Source organism: Pleurodeles waltl, chromosome 1_2 (genome assembly GCF_031143425.1).
Source record: "Pleurodeles waltl isolate 20211129_DDA chromosome 1_2, aPleWal1.hap1.20221129, whole genome shotgun sequence".
NCBI lineage: Eukaryota > Metazoa > Chordata > Amphibia > Caudata > Salamandridae > Pleurodeles > Pleurodeles waltl.
This window is the reverse complement of record NC_090437.1, coordinates 392,697,353-392,723,062: the sequence shown is the minus strand read 5'-3', so window position 1 is coordinate 392,723,062 and position 25,710 is coordinate 392,697,353. Positions and strand designations below refer to the sequence as shown.

Genomic DNA, 25,710 nt, shown 5'->3' with positions numbered 1-25,710 from the left:
CTGGATTCCTTGCATGTGGGAGATATTGCCTAATAATGCAGGCTGAGGGTTATATTGCCAGAGCAAAAATGCTCTGCAAAAGGGCACACTCCTGCCTAGTGCTCCTGCCTGTGGGGATCGGGAGCGCTGTCTGGCCACTAACTTGCATTCTGGCCCACTGGCTTGCATAACATAGGGAAGGGATTGCGCATGTTCAACAGAAACTAAATATGGCTCTGCCATTTTGTTGTCTTACACGAGTCTATATTTGTTACTACCAGTTGGTGGCCAGTGCACTGTGCATGTATGCAACTTCAAAGCCCACAGCTTGTGCTTGGGATCTCTATTTCTTGGCCATCGCTTGGGGGAACTGACCCTGGAATTGGGCACTAGAAGTTTGTGGTCTGACGTTAACGTGAAAATACTGCCTTTAGAAGACCCTGCATCAGCATAGTATTGTATAAATCACCTGCTTTTCACTCTAAAAGGATTTTACACAAACGGTTGCTCCAGAGCCAGTACCTGGCTCTTCCAGAACCCCAAAAGCTGTGCGAATGACAAGTGTTTTCTCTGAGAAAAATGGCCACCTTAAAAGGAGGTGCTGCAGATGCCCGGAGTGATGAAGCCCTGCAGGAAATTGAAGCGAGGGGGGCTTTGCAGGAGCCAGTAGTGGTGGAGTGCTCCTGAATTAAGTGCATGAGCCAGGATCAGGTGGAGTCTGGAGGGAGAGGGTAGTGCAGGAGAATAGGATGAGAGGTGCTAAATGATCTGTGGTAATCTGCCCTTCCAAGTTTCTGATTAATGTATGATTAGCTGTTCTTACTTTGCATTCTCGGACTTGTAATCTTCCACATTACATTATAAAACCTAGACCACAAGTCCCAGAACGCAAAGAAACTTGGCAGATGTGGGTAAGGAATCGTTGAAGTGGACTGGACGGAACAAATGCTGTAGAACCCTAATGATATGTGCTACAAGAGCCCAGATTGATGAAACAATGGCAAGAAGAAAGAAGAAATGATTATGAACTAAGAAGGGAGGGACTGCTGCAGGAGTAATTGGGGGACTAAGAAATTCAGGAAGTATGGTGTTTTGCAAGTTTGGACGAAACAATGCAGGAGTCAGCAGGAGCTAGGAGAGGAGTGACCAGAAGAATGGCCCATTCCCTTACCTCACATACCCCAGTATAATTCCCACTGTGCATTACATTTATGTAAATGTCCTCACCCTATACATCAAATGCACTCTGCAAAACGTAATCTGAACACACGGGTATTGAGGGAGCCCCAATCCATAAATATTTTGCTCAAGGAGGCTTGGAATTACCAAGTTAGAGGGTCACTGACTTTGACTGCACATCATAGTATGAGGAAACTGGGTGAAAAAGAGTAGTAAGTGGATACTGGCAATGAACACAGCTATATAGTTGTTTAAATCACTACTCAGGGTTCATCTAGGCAGTAGATGAGCTTTATTTGTAGAACTCGCTTGCAAGTAGGGTAAGCACATTTTTGATGGTTTTGGATAATGACAGTGAATTTACAAATAATGCATTTCGAAATTGCTCCATAAGATGTGTTGGACACTTCTGTATGAATGTATCGAGTTTAGGTCTTTGAAGTAAAATGCTTGGACCTTGACCACTGTGAGGAGGTTTTGTGCACTTCTTTATGTATGTTGTGCGAGCAAAGAAACCTTATCAACATGTTGAATCCCCCCACCCCATTTTAGGCAATTTCCCTACTTCATGTCCCATAGGCCATTTGTTGAACAGTGATTACTATAATATGAATATGACGTGAAAATACATGATCAGGCAGTTAAGACCAAAAGATAACTACTGTTTCTTTACAGTTCTTATACTTTTCTGAGGAAAAGCTTTTTCCTGGAATCATAATGTTATTTTTATAGTTTAGAAATGTTGCGTGTGATCTCTTTCTCCTGCCGAAATATTTTAGCAATTGTAGTGCTATAGTAATATACCTTGCATCTGCATTGGCAACAACTTTGCTGCATTTTCTCAATCTCTTGCAAGATTTCTACTATTCTGCGCAGAGGAAGCGCAGAGCCCGAGAGTCCTGGAAGGCGACGCACAACACTGTCGCAGGTTGGTACACTGATGGTGTGTTTGCACGGTACAAACTGAGTGTCTTTTCAATTTTTTTAGATAATGGTGATCACAAATCATGGGAGGTTACCTTGTGCACTTTTAGAGCTTTATAGTCAAATACATTAGCCTGTATCCCGCGCTCTTTTAACATTTTATGCAGATTAAGTCTCATTTGCATTTAAATTTAATACTCCCTTAAAAAGTTTTCATGTAGTGAAAACATTTTGTGGTGGCAAAGTGCCTATTAATTACAGCATTTCAGCTTGTCACTATGTGAATGTCTTTGTCAAACCCCTTAGAATTTCCTTTCTAGTTTACAAGTATTGAGAGATTTGCTTTATCGTGATTATGAAGACGCTGGCCTACTCTTGGAAATATCTACTTGTCCACTAATTCAAAGCTAGTAAAGTTTCACCCTGATTTGTGTATTAGGTAGAGTCAACTAACTTGAAGGACGTCACTGGTAAATCATTTTAATGGGCTGGTTAAAAAAATGACTGGGCTACTAAAACAAAATGGCGTGATCCATTTGAAAATTGCACGAGTCCCTGTAGTTGAACACATTGTTAATGGGGCAATGTGGAACCGAGCCATTTTCCTTCATCGTGCAAACCAATATGCTCCCTTCACGTTTAGCCTGGTAGCCACGTGTGCATCAGTTAAACTCTAAAAACTGGGCAAGTGTAACCGACTTTCTTTGTTGCTGTTCGTTTCAAACCAGGGGAGCACTGCTGCATTGTTAGCTGAATGTTTTAAGGGAAAGGAACTTTGCAGTCACTTGGTGAAAAACAGCTGATTTTTTCTAGACCTGTCATTTCCATCAGCTTGATTGCATTACAGTACTTGGGATTTATGATATCTGTGCATTAAATTTGCTCCCTTCATTGTTGACTCAATGGCTTTCATGTCCTCTGGACTTGTATTAATTCCTTTGCTTACACTGAGCTGTCATTTTTAGAGCTGTCTTCCTTTCGTTATCCTTGTACCTCCTACGCCTGCTCCACAGAAAGCTTCTCCTTCATTCATTGATATCACAGCTAGACTGTCTGGCTTTCCTCCTAATGCTTTCGCTGGCTTATCCCATCAGTCTTTTCTGGGCATGCATTGTCTACTGCTTTGATTGTTATCTGTTTGTTATTGCTGATTTGCAAAGCTTATTGTATGTTTTTGATGGAAGACTGCAGGACTTCATCCGAGCTATTTGACACGACATGGCATTGAAATCCAAAGAACTGTCATTGGTTTCTACTGCAGAGAGGACAAATTATGTTTCCGGACTGCTGTTAAAAAATCAGATTCTTCGTTTTGTTGATTTATTCTGATGTTTGGGGTGGAGAAATTAATTGAATCTGAGCCAAGTCAAAGATCACATGAGCTGCAGTTTGTTTTAGAGTTGTAGTGATATAGGAGATTTTCAAAAGGAAGCTACACTGTGTATAAGTAGCCTCATAATTACCTCTCTTCAAAACACCATAATGTAAATGTCTTAACCAATTTCATTGCTACTGTTCTGTTGAATACTAGGGTGAAATATCTCAAGCTAATGTAAAGCGATGTAGTAAACCAACATGGAGGTATCCATAATTATGACAAACATTGTGGATTAATGCAAGCATGAATGAAAATTTGAATGAAGGCTTTTTCGTAATTACAAGTGGAATTACATTTGGTTATCTATCGACCACCTGCATTTCCAGTGCAATGAGAAAACAAGTTAAAAGTATAAAAACGTCCCGATGCCTTTATAAGAAGGTGCATTGGACGAGTGGTCTAATACCGTAAAATGAAAATCCACTTTTTTACTAGATTATATTGATGACCAGGTTCCAGCAGTATAATCAACGTTCAGCTCCTCTGTTACAAACCCTTATGGTTTCTGTAACTGAAATATCATTCCCCACAGGGAGCCGCTTTAAATAGGGCAAAATGATCCCTCATTATTTACTTACAACACAACAAAAGACATTGGTGATGTAAGATAAGATTTTGGACCAGGAGGATAGGGGTACACCAGGAAAATAGCATGATCCAAGTCAGGCAAGAACGGTTTCTCTTTTTGGGACTGCCCCCAAGTACAGGATTACCACGTAAGACAGGCAATGTATGGCCATTCAGCTTTTGTGAGAATTAAGTGGGGGGAGGGGTTACAAACTCGTTCCCAGTACAGTCTTCTCCCTGGGCACCTCCCATATTACTGTACCAATTGCCATTCCCACTCTGTGTGTGTAATTGTGCAGCGTAAGCTTTATATTTGTCTTAAAACGATTGTTTGATTCTGCTACTGTCACCATCTGGGTTACTCTTTGAGTGTAAACCTAGAGCTCTCAGTTGGTCCTTTGACCACATTTGCCTTATATACGCGCCTTTAGGCAAGTGAGCAATCCAGACACTAGTCACCAAAATGTAGTTCTAATAGGAAACAGACAGAGGGAGTACATCGAAGAACTGCAGTACAAAGTTCCTCACAACCAACATAATAATAAAACCATGCACATGGCAGTTGATCATCACTTCTCAGCACTGAATCACATTGATAAGGAACAGGTTACATCCAAGGGATGGGTTAGTGGGAAAACCATCCTCATTTATACACTGAAAAATAGTGTCTTGTCCTCGGGTGCTACACATAAAACTCAAAATACATTAATCATATTCTGGCTTTTTGTAAGCCCGGTCCAGGTCGCCAAGCATGGTCGAACCAGTCTAAAACATCCGGAGACTATAGCAATGTGCTGTGTGTAGGATCCTATTTACTTAACAAAGTAAATCATTTGTTTTCCAAGTGTCACATTTGAGTGATGTTTGAGCAAATGTGAGCAGAATATCTGTTCATCGAAAAATGGTACAATTATACTATCATTGGGCTTTACTATGTCCATTGTATTTGTTTAGGGAAAGACCGTCTGGTACTGCATTTTGAATGTTACAAAAATTAAAAAGAAAACGCAGTTGGCTCTACACATCCATGTACATGTTGCATCTACAAAATGACCAGCTCTGTGAGGTACCCATGGGCAGTTATGTGGTCCTTCAGAGACCTGCAAGAAGTGCAATAGGGTGATGCAAGTCAAAAACTTCAAATGTTTTTCAGAGGCGAAAGAAAGGAACATTGTTTGTGGCCAGTGGATTTGAAAGTCTCAAGGTAATACTTTGTGGCGATGTTTTAATCCAGAGCATATCTATCTGATGTCCTCTACTGGATAAGAGTCAATCAGAGTACTGCCCCGAAGAATCATATAAATTATTAAGGCTCCTAACGCACATCCTCCTCCCTTTCATGCTAAGACTTCTCACCTCGAAATTGTACTTTTTTTTTCCCCCTCACTAGAAAAGAGTTGAATTCCTCCCCTCTAAAAAGTCTTCTTTTGAAACGTGACAACATATCTGCCTATTGTACATCACATACATACGCTTCTTAGGAATCGGTCTAGAAAGAGTAATGGCACTTTAATTACATTCAGGCATCAGCTATGTGTGCAATACCTACTTTAGGTGTGCTGCCTAAAGCACAACTCCAAATCAATCACAATTCATGTCACTAAAGATGTCCTTTCATCAATTCATCTGCAGAAGTTGACACTAAACCACTGTGACATCTCTACCACTATCATTTCAGCAGATCGTCAACAGGACAGCCTTAAAATCGTCTCGTTTACTTTTAGGAGTTCACAATGTGTGCAAATGGCAACCTCTCATCCACCTATTCCAGCTTCCCTGTGACATGCAGCATCCCATGAGACACATATAGGAACATGATTTACCAGGGATCCTCTACTTATTGCTGAATCCCTGGTATGTATACGTGCCGCCTTGGCATCACCTGTCTGCAGCTAACTATCTCCAACTGTACCTCAGAGTCACTTGTCAACTAAACGCATCAGTTACGCTCTTAAAAAAAAAAAGCATGGCAGTGAGAATCATTTTCCATAGTCCCCTTCCGCTACCGTAATCTTTAAGAAATTCAGTGGAATACAGACATTAGTGGTAAAGCCCTTTCCCCCAACCAACTGGGTAGTAGTAACCCAGCAATATGACAAGAAAGGGCAGTCAGTCAGTCGGGTAACCTATAATATTCTAGCAACACAATGACATGAAATTAGCAATAAATATAACACACAACTTAAGTGCTGAAGCGGTGGCAGATATATTAAGACCTGCAGTATCATTGAGTGAGCAAAATATTAGGGACGTAAAAGGGAGAGCGGGTGAGAATTCCAGTAGGAGGGGGTAGTGTCTGTGAAAACCCCAGGGTGGGTGTGATAGAGGCTAGACTCAACCTGGGGTGAGGTCACATCTCGTCATTACTTTCAACATCGCTTTCCAGTGGAGATAGAATCCTGCCCATACCATCCATCAGAGGCACTCCTGCGCTATTGTTCACCAGGCCTGGGCCTGATCCTCACCCATGAGGCCATATCACACCTCCCTCTGAAGAGCTATCGCTTCACATTGTGCCCACCTTAATAATTCAGCACGCCCTCGCTGCAGACTGGGTCCCTGGGAGTCCTTCCGGGTGATGGCAACCTAGCAGTGAGCCGATATCAAAGCCGTATCGAAGAGTGTGGATGTCATGGCTCTCATCTTGGATCTGGGGAAGCGTCCCAGTTGGCAATAGGGAGGTGTTAGTAGGATGTGACGATCTGTGGCGAGGCTATGTATCTTACGACTTTCCCAGTACTGTGAAAGCACGGGACTGGCCTATATCATTTGATCGAAGTCAGCAGTCATCAGGCTGCATCGTGGGCACAGCGCCTGAGCCACCAGTAACATGAGGTTGATGCGTTTTGGTGTGAGGTACACTCTATGCAAAAAGAAAATACTGAATAAGTTTAAATTGTGCGTTTCTTGATGTGCGTGGGATGTGCACTAAAATTGCGATCCAATCCTTTTCAGTGATTCAGAGCCCTGTATCTGTTGCCCATTGTTCCCACAAATCCATCGGTGTGCATCAACTACGCTTTTCTCGTGCTTATACCACTTTAAATGCCTTCTAATTCTCTGCAGCTAAATTCCAGCTAATCGGTTTTCCTTCTGCACAGTATAGCGTTAAAACCCATATGCAGTCATGACTAGATGACATGGCTCTCGGTGGCCTGACCATGTCTCTTTCATGCTAGACTAGTAGCTCTTCTCTAAAGACCACGAGAGCAACATGTCACAGCTGTGCTACATTATCAAAAATAAGCCACTCGTCCTTGGTGCAGACTTTCTAAGGAATCATCCAGGCTGTGGAGCAAACCTACATTGACTGGGGCAACAATTTACTCACTAGCCTGGCTGGTGCCACACTGGCGCTCTTCAACAGCCTGATCGCCGGCTGAAGGAAATTTGCCCACATTTCTCCTAAACGGAAGTAATTATTCTGACTCAAGCTACCCCCATTCCTACAGTCTGGTGTCTCTCAAAGAAAAAATCCTGAAGACACGCTTTTTCTTTTTATGCACCTAGACTTTACAACAAACTTCTTTTTGATCATTTTCTTAAAACCAGTTCAGGCAGAAGCTTAACACTAACTTTTTTCCCACAATAAGTGCACTAGCCAACCTAGTTCAGTACACCTAGAACTGTGATATGTTGACCATTAGACTTTGGTACTACGAAACAGCCGTGAAAAAGTTGAAGTCCAAAAAACAAGTGTCGCCTGTGAGAAGGTAATTTAAATGTTGTGACTATAAGAAGATTCATTGGTTTTGATAAACGAGAAATTAAGATGGAAGTTAGAATGAGAAAAACACGGCCCATCTGGGTTGTAGCAATTACGTTCCCCATGCCACCAGGTGATCCGCAGCGCTGGCTCTGCATGACATACTATAGATGCCCAGCTACCACAGTGAAGACATGGATTAAAGACATGATAGGGCTGAAACTATGCCATCTTGTCCCTGTCACCTTCAGACCCAGCATCATTTGAAGCCCATTACGATTCTATCATGCAACGCAAAAGGATAGGTCCTGGGCATCCTGAGACGTCTCCTATTGGCCTCTGGCACGGGGTGGCCCCAGTGTACCCAGTAGTAGAAGGGTCCCGTGGGCCACTACCCATTGTCAAATGACTGGGGATGAGTGTCCCCCAGTCAGGAATGGATGCATCATCATTCTCTGTGATCTTGTGCGCAAGAGGATGGGAATAAATGGGTGACTAATTTGTGCAGTATAGTCCTATGACTTCCATCCCACGCTAGAGAACATTGCATATATCAAGATCTTTTCTCCCTTTGATTCGATTATTGGGCTACATGTAGAGATGTTCAGGCTGATGGGGATGTTTAACTTCTTTTCTTCCTTTTCTATTGTTTTCCCTTTGTCTATTGGCCCTTTAATCTGTACTGCAAGTTGAATACACGGCCATATATACACATCAACCTTTGAAAAATCAGGGCTCTGTGAAATCTCATCATGTTTACCTAATGGTTCAATTGAGTCTTTTGTTTGATACGAAGTAAAAATTTCATTAAAACAGAAAAATGCAAAAAGGCACCTAACAGGACTTGTAATTTGGAACTATGTCTTCTTGTCGAAGGTGACTGGCAAGGACTGTTTACTCCTGTGTATAATTATGAGTAATTGCAGTTGCATTGTGCTAGTTATTTTCAGGCATTCCTCTTCCTGCCACAAAATCGTAATCAGTACAGGTCTGGAACATTGTGGTTGCCTGTTATGGTACTAACGCATTGGATGAAAATGACTATGAGTACTAGGAGTTGGAACACGACAAGCTAAAAAAAACTTTGGTCAATTCGTCCATTATAGTCCTTCACCCTAAAGCGTATCACTTTTCGAATTTAGGAAACTGTGGAAGGGAAATAGTGCATTCCCCTATTTCCAGATACAGTTAACCTCTTGGGTAACGCTATGCGTTGAGAATCAGTAGGCTGTGTCTGCTATTGGGCTATTGGGCTATGAGCTACGAAGCCAGTCCATGATTGAGATTTTTAGGATAATTGCCTACTTGACCCATATCTCAAGGATCTGCTTTAGTCGGGCCTTGCTTCTTGGCCCTATATTTAAAAAAATTCCAGTGGGGGATGGAGAGCCTTATGCTAGAAGATAGTAGAAGTCAACCTTAACGTGGGAAGTTCACACCGCATGTACCCTGGTCACCTACATTGAAATGTATAGAGCAATTTCATCTTTTCCCCTTAGGTTCTGCCTAATGCATCAATCATTGGTGCTAATTTCCCTTTCACTGTGGTGCACCTTTGTGGTGTCTAATTATTTGATATGTTTGTGCTTTCACATTGTTTTCTTTTGCACTACTTATTACCACCTTCTGAACTTCTTCCTTAATGTCGTATACATTTTCTTTGAGCTGTCCATAGGCACTGAGAAAAATACATTGTCATTGTGGTTAACTGATCATCCTGACTTACCTGGGAATGTCTTCCCTCGGTCATGGTTCTTTTGAATGTCTCTTTGAATATACAAGCGTTACACAGACTGGTCCTTCTCTTCGCAAATTGGGCTATTTCCAGAAATACTTAAATTTTATGGGTGACGTTGCTTTTTCCTCATCACTGTATCACCAAGAACAATGTTTTGTTTTTAAATAATTTTTGGTAGTTTTATGCGGTGTGGAATTACATAGCAGTTACTGTCAGTCAGCATTTGAAAATTAGGAAGTATTAAAAATGTAGTTATTTGTCTCAGAATAATGATCAGTACAAAAGGTATAAATAACTTTGTCATATAAATAAATTGGTCATTAACAGCATAATGCAATTCAAGAGCTTACGTCTCATTTGATGCTGTGTCAGAAATATATAGAAGTTGGCACAACTCCAGGCATCTACACTGGACAAGAACCAGGGTTAGTGATTTTTCACAATTTCTGCACCCATTCAAGGACCCATGCCTCTTTGTGAATTTTCCTCCCTGCACAGATGCTGCCTCCTGTTCACAGGCAGGTGTAACTGTACTTCCTTTTTTGCCCTTCAGCAGCTGCCATTCCTGTTTAAATCTGCAACTTAAATTTTCAATTTATCGTGAAAAGTCATATTTATTGGTATATGCTTATGGGGACATATTGTCAGATCACGCCGTCAGAATCAGCAAGACTACGTCCCAAGAACCAAAAGCTGTAGGCTTCCTCTATCAACAATTCTTCCTGGTCATAGCCTCATTCTTGCATTCAGCTCTTTTTAATAGATCCACCAGCCATACACACGGACGGACAGGCCTTTTATTCCAACGGGCTTTTCCCGGTACACTGCTGTCATTTGAGGCTGGTTTTGAAAACCCAGGGCCTCCCCTGGTGCTTCTGCCACTTTCCTCCTCAGCTCCCTGAGGTTTATAGCAGCAGGCAGGGAAGACATCGACAAAGAGCAAGAGAGGAGGGAGGGAGGGAGAAGGTAGAGAGACGGGAGAAATGCAGATGGATGGATGGATGGATGGATGGATGAATGGAAAGTGAGAGATTGCACAAGGAGCCTCTGAAAGGGCCTGTTTTGAGCATTTTTGCCAGGACTTTTTGGTTCCGCAGTCTGGCTCTTGCCATACATCTAATTTGGTTGTGTGAGTCGACTTATAGGACTTAGCATTCCTCCATATGGCTACAACGAAGGCCATGTCTCAAAACTTACTGTAGGTCATATTTTTCTGTCACCCGGAGAGCTTGCCTAGCATACATCGACGGGTTTACTTGACAGTACTGCTGCCCTAGTTAGATCTGCTACACTGGCAGCTTCAGCTTGCCAGCTAAGAAGGATGCTTGCAGTCCACTTCAGTCAACCTCTTCATACCCTTCTCAGGTGCTCCAGCTAATCGATACTGTACCTGCACTGAAAAGCATTTTCTCTGTGCGAGCATTGCATGTTAATGGTGATTGTATACTGCAAGTCATGTTGCATATAGGACCTTCACATGCACAGAAAATAGTAAAGGGGCTGTTATCAGTTAAGGCAAGGTGTTAAGTACTTTTTGGGGCAACATGGATGTTTCAGGGCGCTGTCTGCTCACCCAGACAAGGCTCGTGACAAATTAGAGTGTCTGGAATATCTCAACCAGAAGGTGAATGTTTTGTGGAAATAGGGTACCAAAGAGCAAAGTGTTTCTGAAGCACGTCCTCTTTCAAGGCCTTTTGGAAGCAAGATGGAAATTCACCTTTGTGATGCACACTGGTAGTGTTTTTCCCCAAGAGATCATTGTGTACCACAATGCATGTACATCTGCATCTATTTATTACTTGCCTTTTCTGAACTCTGTACTCGACTTTGGTTTGTTTTCTTTCCCTTGAACTCTACACTCGTTCATGCTGTCTGCATCAATTCTGCAGATTGGTAGATGTATTATGGTAGATTTCTTTAAATCTTGTTCTGTGTACTCTACGAAACGCTTATGACATTTTGGTCTCTGCTCTGTTATAGCTACCTCTGAAACCATTGTGTTTTTACTAATTTCTCTTACTTCACTGACTTAATGTAGTACTTGCTTATTCTCACCTACGGTTTTTATTTGCAGGGATTCAGTGACTATTTAAAAAACTATAAATATGGTAACACCTAAAAGCATCCCTATTTTTTTTGTTTTTTTGTTTTTTAAAGAAATTTTTGAGATTTCATATTCCATCTTTTCAGTCTCCTGTCCTTTTCTAAAATGTCTTCTGCGGAGAATCCAAAAGCTTGAAAAACCCAAGCATTTTAAAGTAATTGTATGTACACAATGAAATAACAGTAAATGAACAATGTCCTCGGTAGCCAGAGCCAAACCCAGTCAGGTGATGCATAGGGCAAAGCCAGCTCACACATTAAAAAACGGCAGGAAAGAAACTTGGTCCAGAACTTCATGAATAAACATAGCTGCCTCCTAGCCAGCCAGCAGAGAGAAAAGAAAATTGATTTTCTGAGTCTTTGTGCTCATACCGGGTTATGAGGAGGCTTGCATCTTCACCTAGAATTACTGCTCGGCACAAGTTAATAACTGTGCAAATAATGAAGGTACACAAATCGTTGGACAATCATCTTGCATCACTTTGTGTTAGGAAGCCAGTGTTCACAGAACCAAGAAGTAATTCTTTGCAAAGACTACTCAAAAAGAGGTGTGAATCTGCAGAACCTTGTTTTTCTAGTTTCACCATGACTTGTCTCATTTGGCCCTGCCCCGCTGAAGAATCTTATTTAGAAACTGTAATTGCAGCGGGCTCGTTGTATTTGCTTTTGTTTTCTGGGAGGCATGGTTTTTGTGCCTCTTTCGTCGTGCAGTACAGAATCTAAATAGTAAGTAAAATATGCTATTATTTGTATGAAAACTAATTTACAACAATAATTAATAACCACTGGGTTGCAGAGTAGCATGCTACTCGCCATAAAGCTCTTCAGCACACCTCGGGGGTAGACTTGAATCTACTCAAAGGCCCAACAGTTTCTTTGGCACAAGAATACACAAACAGGATTGAATGCCTTAGCTGTTCAAGGGTGTCCTTTCTCACATCTTCAGTTATTATAGACCATGAACCGTAACCCAGTTGAGGAAATTACCTTAATTAACCTAGTGAAACCATGCACTATCACCGCCGTTAAAACCAGATAGAATATTTTGAGGGGGGAAAAATCTAAATTGTTTTATCAGAGATATATTTTCCTCAGCTTTACCATTTTCATCCTCCTAATCCCACCCAAATATGCTAGTTGGAGGTTTCACTGTGGTTTTCCTTACTTTGGTCAAAGAGGAGAGTCCAAACTGTTTAATTTTTTCAGAACTAGCCTACAAAACGGACGTGGTAGTTTTCCCACCCAAATAATTCTGATTCATCCTACTTGAGAAATAATTGAGTACTGAAGAAATTCTGGAAACCTTTATATGGCAGTAAAATATAAAGATCACATTTCTGCCCCTATGCTGCCATTTTGCAGGCCAACACCCTTTGCTTTCCTTGCCAGCATTCCTTTTTTATTATTGACTGAGAAGAAAAGGAACCTCTGTAGCACGCGTTTTTTACACCAGGGTGGCTTCTGGTATTTGCTGCTGGGGGTTTCAATCTGAAAAGGGGTTTTCCATTCTGCTTAGTTTCGCTTATTGTCTTGAGCCTTGTGGAACAAATAGTTCTGCACTGCTAACCGTCATACTACATGCATATGTTGTATGGAAGCTTTCAGTGTCATCTTCACGCTGCTGTTTGTTCGGATTTCTCATTGATCTGTTTCAGAACAGGTAAGAGGAGGGACTTTTACCGGAGGATGTGATGTAACACGTTTTAAGTGGAACATAGTCCCAGCTGCATTGCAGAAAACACCACTGGGTAGTAATTGTGACATATATGTAGACGTGAAGTACATAAGTCTATGTACAGAAGGCCACGTGAGTCTTGCCTTTCTCTGCAACTACTCTCTGATGGTAGGAACTGCAGAGTGAAGGAACTGGCATTTCACACCAAATAACGTGTTTACTTTTCAGTACATACCGAGTTTTCATATCCAAAGGAGCTCTGGGTACACATCAGCTGTCGTCTATTGCCTCAGTACCTTCTGTATTATCTGTAATCTTTTTTTCTCAATGCGCCATATTGATCTAAGTCGAGCCATGCTCTTTCGGCCCCGGTCCATACATGCTTATCCACATATTTTATGACCCGCAGATTTAGAACTCCATCTCTTCAGTGCTTGAACAACATGCACCTACACCTTGTCACAAACCTTTTACTAAGAGGATTGGTCTAATATTTACATATTAACACATTGATTTGAATTTACAAAATACTTTTCTCTTTCAAAGAAAACAAGAAGTTTTTATCTGTATTACGCACCACGTGATATTTTGAGTAGAATAGCAGAATGACTTAAATTTACACATTCTTGACCAGAAATTGTAACCTCATATTTAGGCTTTTGATCTGAATGAGCTATCTATGCAGGACTGTCTCGTTGATGGACTTCTAACACAAATAAACATTATCTGACGAAAATGTGGAAAAATAGGAAGAGGTCAAATGCAAATGACCAAGAATTGTTTTTATCAGCCGTTTTAATGTATCACAATCAGGTTGTTAGTTTAATCTGTAATTCCCACTTTAAACCAGACTGTGCTTTACACCTTACTTCCATATTCCAATTGTTAGTTGAGCCCTAATTATTTCATCACTATGACATTATAGTGGGCAGAGGATATTTGTTAACCCTCAACGACCCAAATTCCATAGGAAACCTTGTGTTCATAAATATTTTACAGAGAGTCTGTTTGCTTTGTTGCTGTCTCTGACTACCTGTCCTCGTTTCAGACATCTTAGCCCTACACGGATTAAGGCCCTCACTCTTTAAGGCGTGGCAGCTAACAGTGAACTGAGTCTGCTCGAGATAACGCAATATTACATTAGAAAAGTATCATGTTAGCATATAAGTGTTCAGACTACCATTTTGTTTTTTAAGTAGCTTGGACTGGGCATTTTACGAACATACAAGCTAAATTGTCTCTATGTAAAATTTGTTCTTGCTTGATCTCAAATTCAGGTTCTAGGGATGGCATTCTCTCATTTCGTAGCTGAAAAAGTCTTGATTCTGTTTCACTTTCCCTTTGGATTTGATTGTGGACCAGCTGAATCTGTTGGCCTCGACCATTCTTTATTCTGTGCAGACATAATTTATTTAATAGTAAAGATGTTGCTCCATGCTACATACCAGAGATGGTTCAGGGGGTCAGAGCTTAGTAAATAATTATTAATACATTTTCATAGTTGTATTTAATGGTGTCAGCTACTAATTGTGCACAGAAAGAAACTGAAATCGAGACATTTGTTTCTGCAAAAGTGTTGAGGTTATATGAAAGGGACTGATCAAAATCTTGTAGACATTGTTTACTGTTTTTCTTTTGTAATTGTTAGTTTAAATGTCATTTGTGCTTAGTGTCTTTCAGAGTCCAGAAAGGCAAAGCATTCTAACTTAAATTGTTTGGCATCTTTCTTCTCAAGGGACTCCGCGTCAATACAGGCATTACTACTAGTGGTACTGGCTCCGTTGGATGCACTACCTTTAGTGTACATGATTGACAGAACTAAATTGCCCTACAATCCGCTCCTTCAGCTGGTATCAAAAGGGACAATGAAAGCAGACAGAACAGGGCATGGAAGGATAAAAGGCAGAAAAGTGAGTGGCAGGCTATTAAGAGCACAGAAGATAAGGCAGGAGGTATAGGTGGGAAGTTAAGAGGATTTGGCAGCAGAGTCAACAAGAGCAGGAGAATACATTGGATTTGGTAAATCAGAACTAGTCTGGCAGCACGTGCAATATTGAAGAAAGGGGTGATATATTAAAACAGCCACAGATCATGGAAGCAGGGTGTTGTTGAAGAGAGGTCAGGCTGGACATAGCTATGGGGTGCTGTAGGAGGTCAGGGAAGTGAGGATATGGAGGGTCACCCCATGCCTTCCTTGTTATGAACCCCTTAATCCAGATAAGTTAGTACCAGAGATCATTTGGAAGGGTGATGGGCGAGCTCACTGTAATGCAGCAAATTGCGAGAGGTCTTTCCCCACAAGGCATAGCAAATGCAACCGAACAACAAAGTAAACATTTCTATTTTACTTTAAAGGACAGGTTTTGGCCTTCCGTGAGGCAAATACATTTGGACTACAAAATGATGAACATGTTAAAAAAAACTATACAGGATCAGACAAAAAAAGACTGAAGATGATGTGATGATCTACATGTGAAATAGATGAAAGTTTTAAAATATCATTTAAAGGTGGCTGAAAGATGGTAAAATTGGGAGGAATTCTTGTTCAGAAATTTGTGCCCATAACCTCACACCTACGAATGTTGGGTAAAATTCAGATTTTCATTAAATTTGCAAAGAATTCCTGGAATATGTGGACCCAGACTTTAAGAAGTACACGCGTGCATAACAGAAGGCATGTTAAAGTGCACGTTCTCTTTATTTATTCTTATTTTTCTAGAGAAGAAATGTATTACTGTGGTAAGTGCTTCTCACTCATCCCCGTCCATATAGGGGTTTTGCAACATTAATCTTTTCTGGATTCACATGATGGGCATTATTCCGCCATCTAGTAGTTGTATCTGGAATTCTCCCTGCCCTGGAGTAGTAGTAGTCCTTTTCTCACCCTTTGGACACCCCATGTAACCCTGAAAAATCATACGATGGGGAGACTAAGACCACATAGACTAAAACAACATAAGCTGCCTTAGCGCCAGAAAAATTGCTGATTAAAGGCAAGGTGACTCAAACAGCCCCTCGGGTCTCATTACAAGGATAACATAGGCAGTTGAGTACTAGAAAAGACGAGGAGTTCGAGAGACGATCAGAGTCAAGATGTTTCGAGGTCGAAAGAGACTAAGGGAGGGGAGATGCCAAAAAAAATTGCTGACCGAGGGACACTTCGACATCGAAGAGGAAATCGATAAGAAAAGCTGCGTTTCAGGGCAGAAATGGCAGCACTTCTGCAAAAGAAGAAAGATTTTGATGCCTCAGTTCGGGAGTTCAGAATCCCGCGAAAGCCTTTGAACCAAAAGGAGCACCAAGAAAAGGAGGTCGAAGAGTTAGAGCCCTCTTTAACTGTAGAGCCTCACGAGGAACAACAGTACTTCTTCTAGGAAGAAGAGGCTGATAGAATGGAATTGTCCATGTTCCAGGACAAAGAAGGCTCAGAATACGCTGAGACACAGTGGCAGGACATGAGACAGACTCTCCTGAAGAGGCAGCAGAGACATACCCCTCAAGACCACCGCCTCCGGATGATATCACCATGTATGGCCAACTTATTAAAAGGGCAACAGACAAATATGGTTTGCAGCTGAAGGAATTAAAATCTCAATAATGCTTCCTCTTGGAATCTCTTCTGCCTTCCCAGACCAAGAACCAGTTCTTGCCGTTGTTGAAAAGCATACTGGATCAGGGAAGGGGAAGCCTTCAGTGTGCCTGCAACATGCAAAGCAGCCACACCAAGGGCAGAGAAGGAGTACAAGCACTCCTCCAAAGACCCTTTGTACATTAAGAGAAAAGTGCCAACCACTTCCGTTAGTGCCGCTGCAGCAAGGAAAAGAGCAAATATCCCAGAACATCGCAACCTCCCTCAGATAAGGAGAGCAAGAAGATGGACTTGGTAGGCATAAAATGTGAGAGAGGGGCGGCTATGCAGTGGAGAATAGCCAATTCAAATGCTCTAGGTACGCTAGGAATAGGTATGCTTACCAACACTGGGAAGAGAAGGAGAGCAAATGAAACACCCGCCCGAACAGTACCATAAAAAAGCAGCCTCTTTGGCAAAGAGGGAAAAAATATAGCAAATATATGCTTAAAAATGGCACTAGACGCTGCTGACACGGCAAGTCACCAGATGTTGGCTTGAACAACTCTTAGGTGCCGTGCTTGGTTAAGAGTTTCAGGATTCAAGCCAGAAGTCACAGTTAACATCATTAGTGTCTCTTGCAGTGAGGAGTAGTTATTTGGCAGTGCAGTGGATGAGAATCTTCAACAGCTGAAAAAGACTACAAAGGTGCAAAATCCATGGGAGCATTACAATTCTGAGGGAAGTTAAGTAGAGGAACACTGATGAGCAGAAACCTTCGGGAAGAGGAACTTTGGCATCGGGGTTCCAAAACACAGTCCAAATCCAGTAACCTGCTCAGCAGTAGCAATATCAAGCACAGTCATACCAGCCATTTTGAGGATGAGCATGGGGAAAAGCACAGCTCCACAGAGGAGGAACAACTTCCTCAGTAAAATGACTCCACAAAACCTCAACACCTCTCATACAAGACCAGTGGGAGGGAGAATAAAAAAAGCCCTTCATGAGTGGAGGAAGACAATGTCATAAAATTTGGATATTGCATAGAATTGGTAAAAACATCGCCAGTAAGGGGACCAAAGAAAAGAGTGCACTCGGTGGAAGAAACACCTCACCTACTCAAAGATGTAGAGGAAATATTGAAAAAGGGAGCAGTAGAAAAAGTTACCAAGAAAGAGATCATCCAGGGAAATTACTCAACATATTTTTTATTCCAAAAGCAGACAGAACCCTATAGCCAATACTAGACCTATAGTTCATAAACAAATTCATACAAGACACAAAAATTAAAAATGACAACTCTACAAACAGTCATTCCACAATTAGAAATAGGAGACTACATGGCAACAGTAGACCTAAAAATTGCATACTTGGACATCCCAGTGAACCACAGACACAATAAATACCTGTGTTTTGTGGTGAACAAAACACATTACCAATTCTAGATACTGGCCTTCAGCATAAAATCTGCACCAAGAGTTTTCACAAAATGGCTAGCTGTTGTAGCAGCACATTTGAAAAAAAATGGGATACATGTGTACAACTGGCTAATAAGAATCAACTCTGCAAACAAATGCAAAACAGATATACAGAAGGTGGTAGCAACACTATTCAAACTAGGGTTTTCAATCACTACAGAAAAATCCCCCACAAAGCAAGAACAGCAAAAGATCTTTCTAGGAGCAAGACTCAACTCAATACAAGTGAAGGCATATCCCTGCGAGAAAAGGATCACATCAGTACTTAAAGAAGTTCTTCCGAAACCAGAAGGGGGGCAATCTCTTAGACTGACGAATGTCAGGAACATTTTGGGGAAAGTGGCATCATGAATGCCTCTCATCCCACATGCAAAACTACATATGAGACTAATCCAGAAATGGTTACAAACACAATGATCACAAACTACAGGGAATTGGCAGGATCTACTGGTTGTGACGCACAAAATGCAGGAAGAGATAACGTGGTGGAACAGAGTGCATTTAATAATGGGAAGATCTTTTATGCAGCCAATTCCAACAGTGACCATTGCTACAGATGTCTCCCAAATTGTTTGGGGAGCACACATGGACTTATTCAAGGTCTGAGGTGCTTGGAAAGATCACAAAGCAGTCCAGCATATCAGTGATTTGGAACTGAAAAGAGTATTCCTAGCCTTTAGAAGCCTTTCAGAAGCAGTTGTGGGGAAAACCAGATAGATCCAAGCAGAGAATATCACAACAATGTTTTACATCACCAAACATGCAGGAACGCAGTCTTTTGTTCTATCAAGGCTAGCGCAGGAAATCTGGAAGTGGGCACAACAGGAGAATATAAACCTAACAGCAATTAATCTTCCAGGAAGAGACAATGTCCAAGCGGACAAATTAAGCAGGCAAGCTTCATCCTCCCACGAGCAGGAACTCAATCAAGCAGTACGCAAACAGATCTTAGAAAGGTGGGGAACACCAGACGTAGTCTTACTTCCAACACAAGCAAACGCAAAATGCCAGTGCTTCACGTCCAGACACCCACATCACTAATCCCAGAGGAATGCTCTGTTGATAAACTGGTCAGGGGGATTTGCTTACTCTTACGTGTTTCCCTAGATACCTCTGTTACACAGGGTAATCAACAAATGCAAACAGAACAAGGTGAAGCTAATACGTATTGCCACTCAGTGGGCAAGGCAGACTTGGTACTCAAAACTAATACAAATGGCGCAGGGCAAAATAAAAAAATTTCCAAATGGCAGGACTTACTGTCGGTGAAAGTGTGGGGAGTGCCCCACCCGGGCCCAGAGTCTCTAAAGTTGGGAGCATGGCTTCTGAAGACAGAGTTTGGACATCTAGATTTACCAGAAAGAACAATGGTAGCTCTGAGAGGCGAGAATGCCAACAACTAGAAAATGTTATAGGGCAAAATTTGAAAGATGCAGTGGTTCCAAAATTAGACCTGTTGCATTAAAACACTAAGGACACTAAAGTCCTAAAATACCTTACACATTGCCTAGACTGAGAACTCACGTATGCATCGTTAAAGGTTCAACTAACAACAATTGTGGCATACACAAAAGGACTTCAGGAAAAAGTTCTTCAGCTCAGCACTCATAAATGCTTCTAAGAGGGAGCAAAGCGAATAGCACCACCCAGACACAAACCAGCACCTACTTGAACTTTAATCTTGTATTACAACAATGAGGCAAGGACTGAATAGTCATGAGAACAGATCCTCATTTCCTACCCAGGGTAATTTCACAATTTCATATCAATCAGACTATTCAATTTCCAAGTTTTTTCCAACAACCAAAAAATTAAGCAGAAAGAGCGTTGCACCTGTTAGATGTAAGAAGAGCAATCATCTACTACATGGAAACAACAAAAACAAACAGGAGAACAAATGTATTTCCTTTGCTAACAACAATCTGGGCAAACCAGTGACAAAGGGTACAATTGCCAAATGGATTTCATGAACAATTCAAACATGACATGCAATGCAGGACTGTAGTTAAGCACCAAATCAAAAGCGCATTCAACAACAACAAGCATTTAGAATGCAATAGGTCTTGTATTTGCTCAAGTTAGAGATATTGGTGTTGTAAATGCATAACTGGAATTTTCCTGCCCCATAAATTGGCCAACTCTGCAGCATAATTTGGTCCTCTCTGCCACATAATTCCAGTGGCCCTGCATATAACTAAAGCACTTCATTTACTGCAGAGTCTTGCCCTGATAACCTTGAACTTTTCTTAGATTGTTTTCAGTACCGTTTTCTTGTAATTTAGTTTTAATGTGGGTGATGTGTGAGGGACTGTTACTCGAACTAACGAGACAATGGTCCCTTTTCATACCGTTTTGTCGAAAACCTCACCTCCTGGATGATGAGGCTTAATTCGAACCTATGCCACAACCACAGATCTCCTAAAATGACTCTACCTGGAAAGTCGTGTGATTCACCATCCCCGAGGACAATGCAAATGCCTATGGGGGTTAGTGTTAACACAAGGGCAGAAGTGCTAACGTCACCTGCAAGCTGCAGTATGAACTTATTGCACAAGGCCCGGTGCATCACCACACTAGGATAATGCTTGAAGCAATGCATCAGGTTTCTACAAAAAGTAGACCGTGTCTTGACATTCTAACTCAGTTGTGCTTTTCATTGTTGTAATCAACAAATCATATTTGAATAAATTATAGTTTACTGACCTCTAGGTAAACCTGATGTAGTTTTGCTTCCTGCCAATGTGTACACAAATAATGTCCGAGTATTACATAAAGACAGACAGAAAAATAATTGTATACTAGAAATATCTCAGAATGTAGGAGGAACTAAAATAGCCTGGATTCAACAATGCGTGCATTATTAGGAAACATGCATTTGTCAAATAGTACAAAAGCACAATGACTGCATCTCTCAGATAGCATTCCATATCTCCAAAAATAAGAAAAAGTTAGTATAGACTCCTGCATAATAAACCTTCCTCATGTCCAAGCAGTGGAAAACTATCCTTCTTTCAGATCACAGGAAAAGCAAACAGTCTTCGTAGTCAGTTCCAAGAGAGTGATAGTTACAAATAAATACAGCATTCAAGAAAACAGCATAAAAAGTACTGATGATAAAATTTAGGGAGGCTAAATACAATGGAGCATGAAGGGGAGAGACAAGACCGCAATGGAGTGCGAAGGGAAGAGACAAAAGAAAAAACTTTAAAGCGCCATGTCTGCCATAGAGCACGAAGGGCAGAGTGAAAACAAAAAATGTGATATAACTGGTAGCCATGCAAAGCGCTCTAGTACTGCTGATCGAGTTCATGATATATGAAATGTCAAAGCACCATGGCCTTCATGCAGCGTGAAGCAGTGAGACAAAATAAAAAAGTAGTTAGCCCACACTGAAGTATATTGGCAGTTGTGCAATAATCCATGTAACAGGGTCAGTCTGCAAGGCATAACTAAACAGCCTCACGGCTGGACAAACATAAAGCATTTACCAATGGCATCAGAGATTTTTGAAAGGCAAGCTCAGGAAGGAATGAAAGTGATGGGCATGGTTAAATCCCACCGAATAGATTACAACTTGTTGAAAAAAAAGCAGTGCATGCGCGCTGCTATTTTCACCCTAATAAAAGGAGTAACCATTGCCTTTCTAACAAATATATCCTTACAGTACATTTTCATGGCGGCTACTTGGTCATCAGTCCTTACTTTTACAAAACATTTTTGCATTGACATTCAAATTAATAATGAAGCTCAAGTAGGACAAAAAGTGCTTAAACATCGGTTTACTAATTTAAATCCATCAGCCCAACCTCCACAAGTTTAAAAAAAAAACAAAAAAACACAAAAACAATGTTCCTCATGGGAATCCAGAAAAGCTTCACGGGGGAAAACTAAATGATTTCTTACCTGTAGGAGTAGTTGTGAAGCTTGAAGTATTTTCTGTGTTACTTGTACATCTGATCAAGTGGGTTAATGCCGTTACTGGCCCCATATAAATTAATGGAGCGCTTGTAATCGTCCATTACATTGTGCTAATGAGAAACTTTGAGGAGGATCTTACCACTATCAAACCTAGCATTTGTGAATGTTTTTTGTAAAATGTTATCTGTGATTTGGTGCTGCCATATTTTTAAGGTGGGATCCAAAGCTAGTCTTCATCTTAGGATGCATCAGCGTTACTTTGTACCAAATCAGTCCACTTATTTCACCTTATGAGCGCATTATGTAATACGTGCGACCAACATTTCATTAAAAAAATAACCACCACTTAACGATAAATCCCATGACATTCTGAGTTCTGGATTGAGTTTTATCTAGGGTGAATATTTTCACATTAAATCTTACAATAAGCACCTTGTGTTGATGGCCATTTGCAACTCCAATAAAATGTGTGTGCCAAAATAACCTAACGTAATATAATATCCAAAACGAGAACACGGAAAGATTGTAGACGTCTTAATGGAGCTCTGCCCAAGTTAAAAGTTCGGTGAAAGGGTGCTCAAGGAATAAGTGACAATAAGGACATCCATTTAGGCCACCAAGGGCGCACGGTTTGGAAGACACTCAGCTCGAAAAATCAGCCGATAGTCATTGGTGAACATTAATCAACAAAAAAACCCTAGAGATTGCAAAAGACTGTCTTCGGGTTTCTTTTGATGACTGTCCTGTCAAAAGCGCTCTTGGAGGTGGGTGGTGGTGGGGGATACACATAGAACAGTTATCAGTAAAGTTTTGGAGTTGATTCAAAAAATGGAGCTGAAAAATAGCCTTGCTCTGGCCTTGATCAAGTCGGCTTTGGGGTCAAAATGGCCGAATGGGATCACACAAAGATCAAGGATGAGCCAGTTTCCTGTCTTGGAGGCGGACTACTGAAAATATAGCAAAAGATGTTTCCACTGTCGGAATGCAGCGAGGCAACTATATGATCCCTCCCAAGAGTATGAAATTCCGGTCGCCGACTTTTACTTTAACCAAGCATCATGTTGCAGTATTACATGCATCTCATTTACGTACCTTAATTAGTAGGCTGACTGAAGACATCAATTTCGCTGCATTTCTCTAGAAATGAAAGAGTGACGTGTTTGTCAAACATTTGCTTGTCCTTGGCGTGTACTCTTATGTGGCACAGACTGTAGGCACCTCAAAGGGGACATTAATCCTTTTCCCCTACATTCACTGGTGGCTTGCACCTGGCATGCCGCTGAACAATGAATAAGCCACTCAGAGTCACGGGAAGATATGAGTAGTTACAGCCCTTTCATCAGGGAAGGCCAAGCAAAAGCCCTTTGTCTGCTTATCTGTGAGGCTGCACCGCATTCACCCGCAGTGCCGATCTATCCACCATTCTAGGACAGATGCTAGACAAGATGCTGCATGAATTCCTTAACCTCCCGTTCGGGGGCTGGAAGAGGTCAAGCGGGTCTTCTCTTTTTTGTTGTTCGGTTCTTTTGTTTTGTCAGAGGATATTCTGAATTAACCCTGCTGGAGGTGTGCTGGCTGAAATGGTGCTGGATGAAAACCTTGCATCGCTATGTCAAGCATGACATGGGATTTTGTTTAAGGCCTTGATTGTGGGCTTTTTTCTGTATTGCTCGATTAGACGTGGTATCTTCTGTGTGTCTATACACAGTTTCATGTCATGTGTAACATGTTCATCCCGGACGGACTTTTTAGCGAACTGCACTTTCTGTGCTGAGATTGTTGAGCTAATAATTAAGATTAAGCAAAGATACAAGCCCCAGAATACAGCGTTCAGTTGGGTGAAAAGCCAGGAGTGTCTGAAGATGTCACACGTGACACCAGTGTTACATGACATCGATGGAGGACTCCAGAACAGTCCAAAATTGAACCATAGAATCTTTTGAATCATACTTAAGGTTTAAACTTTTAATTTCCAAAGAACTCTGTTATTAATTTGTGTTCTCTTCCTGGCGGTTTAATCGACCCTTTAAAATTAACATTACCACTTTGTTAAATGTTAGCACTTGATACTGGGCAGACATTTCAAAGTAGTCTTCTCCAACTGCAAGTTTTTTATTAGGCTTTACATTTACCCTTCAGGCAGTCTGCAACCGGATTTCTGTTTGTGGCTGTGTGTGACTCGTGGGTGACTTTTCATGTGGTTCTCAGGTTTCCATCACAAACCAGGACGATTTTGGACTTGATGAGGTGATGTAGGTCTTGTGTTGTGACTCTAAATTTCGGAAATTTTTCTGTCACCCAAGTCGTGTTTGTTCAGTTTTCTTTCCATGAAACCTATGGAACAAATCAGTTTGACAAAAGCAGGAATAAGACGCTGTAGCTCCAAATGTTCTCTATAATCCTCTCATGCTTGTGGGGAAAAAACAGAAGCAGAAATATTGCAGCCCTCTTCTTGTGTATGGATTTAGAAGATATTTCATAATAAACAGTATAAACCCCGGGAGATTACTGCGGGAGTAACTTTATGTTTTAGAGTGAATCGCACTTCTGGTTTCTGTGTTCATGTCTGGAAGTTTAGTTTCTTGACTAGTAGAAGTTTTTAAAGGTAGAACATCCCTGTAGCATTATAGCCCGCTGTTGAGAGCTACAGAGGTTGCTAAAGGCAATCTCCCGGGTTTTAGGCCTAAGCGCCAGGCAAGGGCCTTTAACGTGGGGCTTGGACTTTTAACGACCGAGATAGCCTTGAGGACAAGAGATATAATGCTTTCAGAGCTTTCGACCCACAGAGGGAAGAATGTTCTAACTTAAACGGAGGAAATTGAAGGACAATCATTGGAATGTCGGTGCAGAAGTTCTGTTGCAGCCATTATTGACCTTCAGCCTTTGTATTGTCTTTAGTGCGGCTTTAACATTCCAAAGTGCTAATCATTCAGTTGAACTATTCAAACCACCTGATTAGGTCTTTTGGTGTGTGCCACGGTGCTGTTTTATTCGTCAAAACCTGCACTGCCTTCAGCTGTTACAAGGAGATTTAGGGAACAGTTCTTCTTGTTGTTTCATTCCACTAGAGTGCGTTGTTTCAGCTCTTTCCCTCTTGTGCTCATATCCCCGCCAGCCACCTGTTCTCTGTGTTTCTCTCTACCCCATGTGGTGCTCCCTCTCTCTCTTGTGGCTCCCTCAACCAAATTCCCCTCCTGCGTTCTTTGTCGCTCTCTCGCTCCTGTGCCTCCATTATCCTTTGTCCCCACCGTCCGGCCTCTTTCTTAATTTTATTTTACACCCTCTCACCCATGCCTCTATTTTTACCCACCTGCTTTTCCATTGTTTGCGATCCTCTCAATTTGTTTTCATTTTTAAAAATGTTTTCGGGGGGCCTGGAGCTGCCATTTACAGCAAGATGCTCTGCTTACTGAAATGGGCTTTAGGGCAGTAGAAAGTGTATAGTTTTTAGGGTTGAGCCTGCAAGTGCATCCGCAAGCGCATGCGTCTTGCTTATG

At 41.4% G+C, this 25,710-nt stretch overlaps 1 protein-coding gene across 5 annotated transcripts in view; it reads left to right on the top strand.

Moving 5' to 3' along the window:
* Window positions 1-25,710, top strand: part of ZNF462 (zinc finger protein 462) — a 217,461-nt gene that overhangs the window by 154,736 nt on the left and 37,015 nt on the right. For 4 of the 5 annotated variants that reach the window (XM_069239957.1, XM_069239970.1, XM_069239939.1 and 1 more), the window contains one exon: window positions 2,015-2,086. The exons of the other annotated variant lie outside the window; for it this stretch is intronic. In XM_069239957.1, the coding sequence (XP_069096058.1) occupies window positions 2,015-2,086 (72 nt within the window). The remainder of the gene's footprint in view (window positions 1-2,014; window positions 2,087-25,710) is intronic. 5 annotated transcript variants of the gene reach the window in all.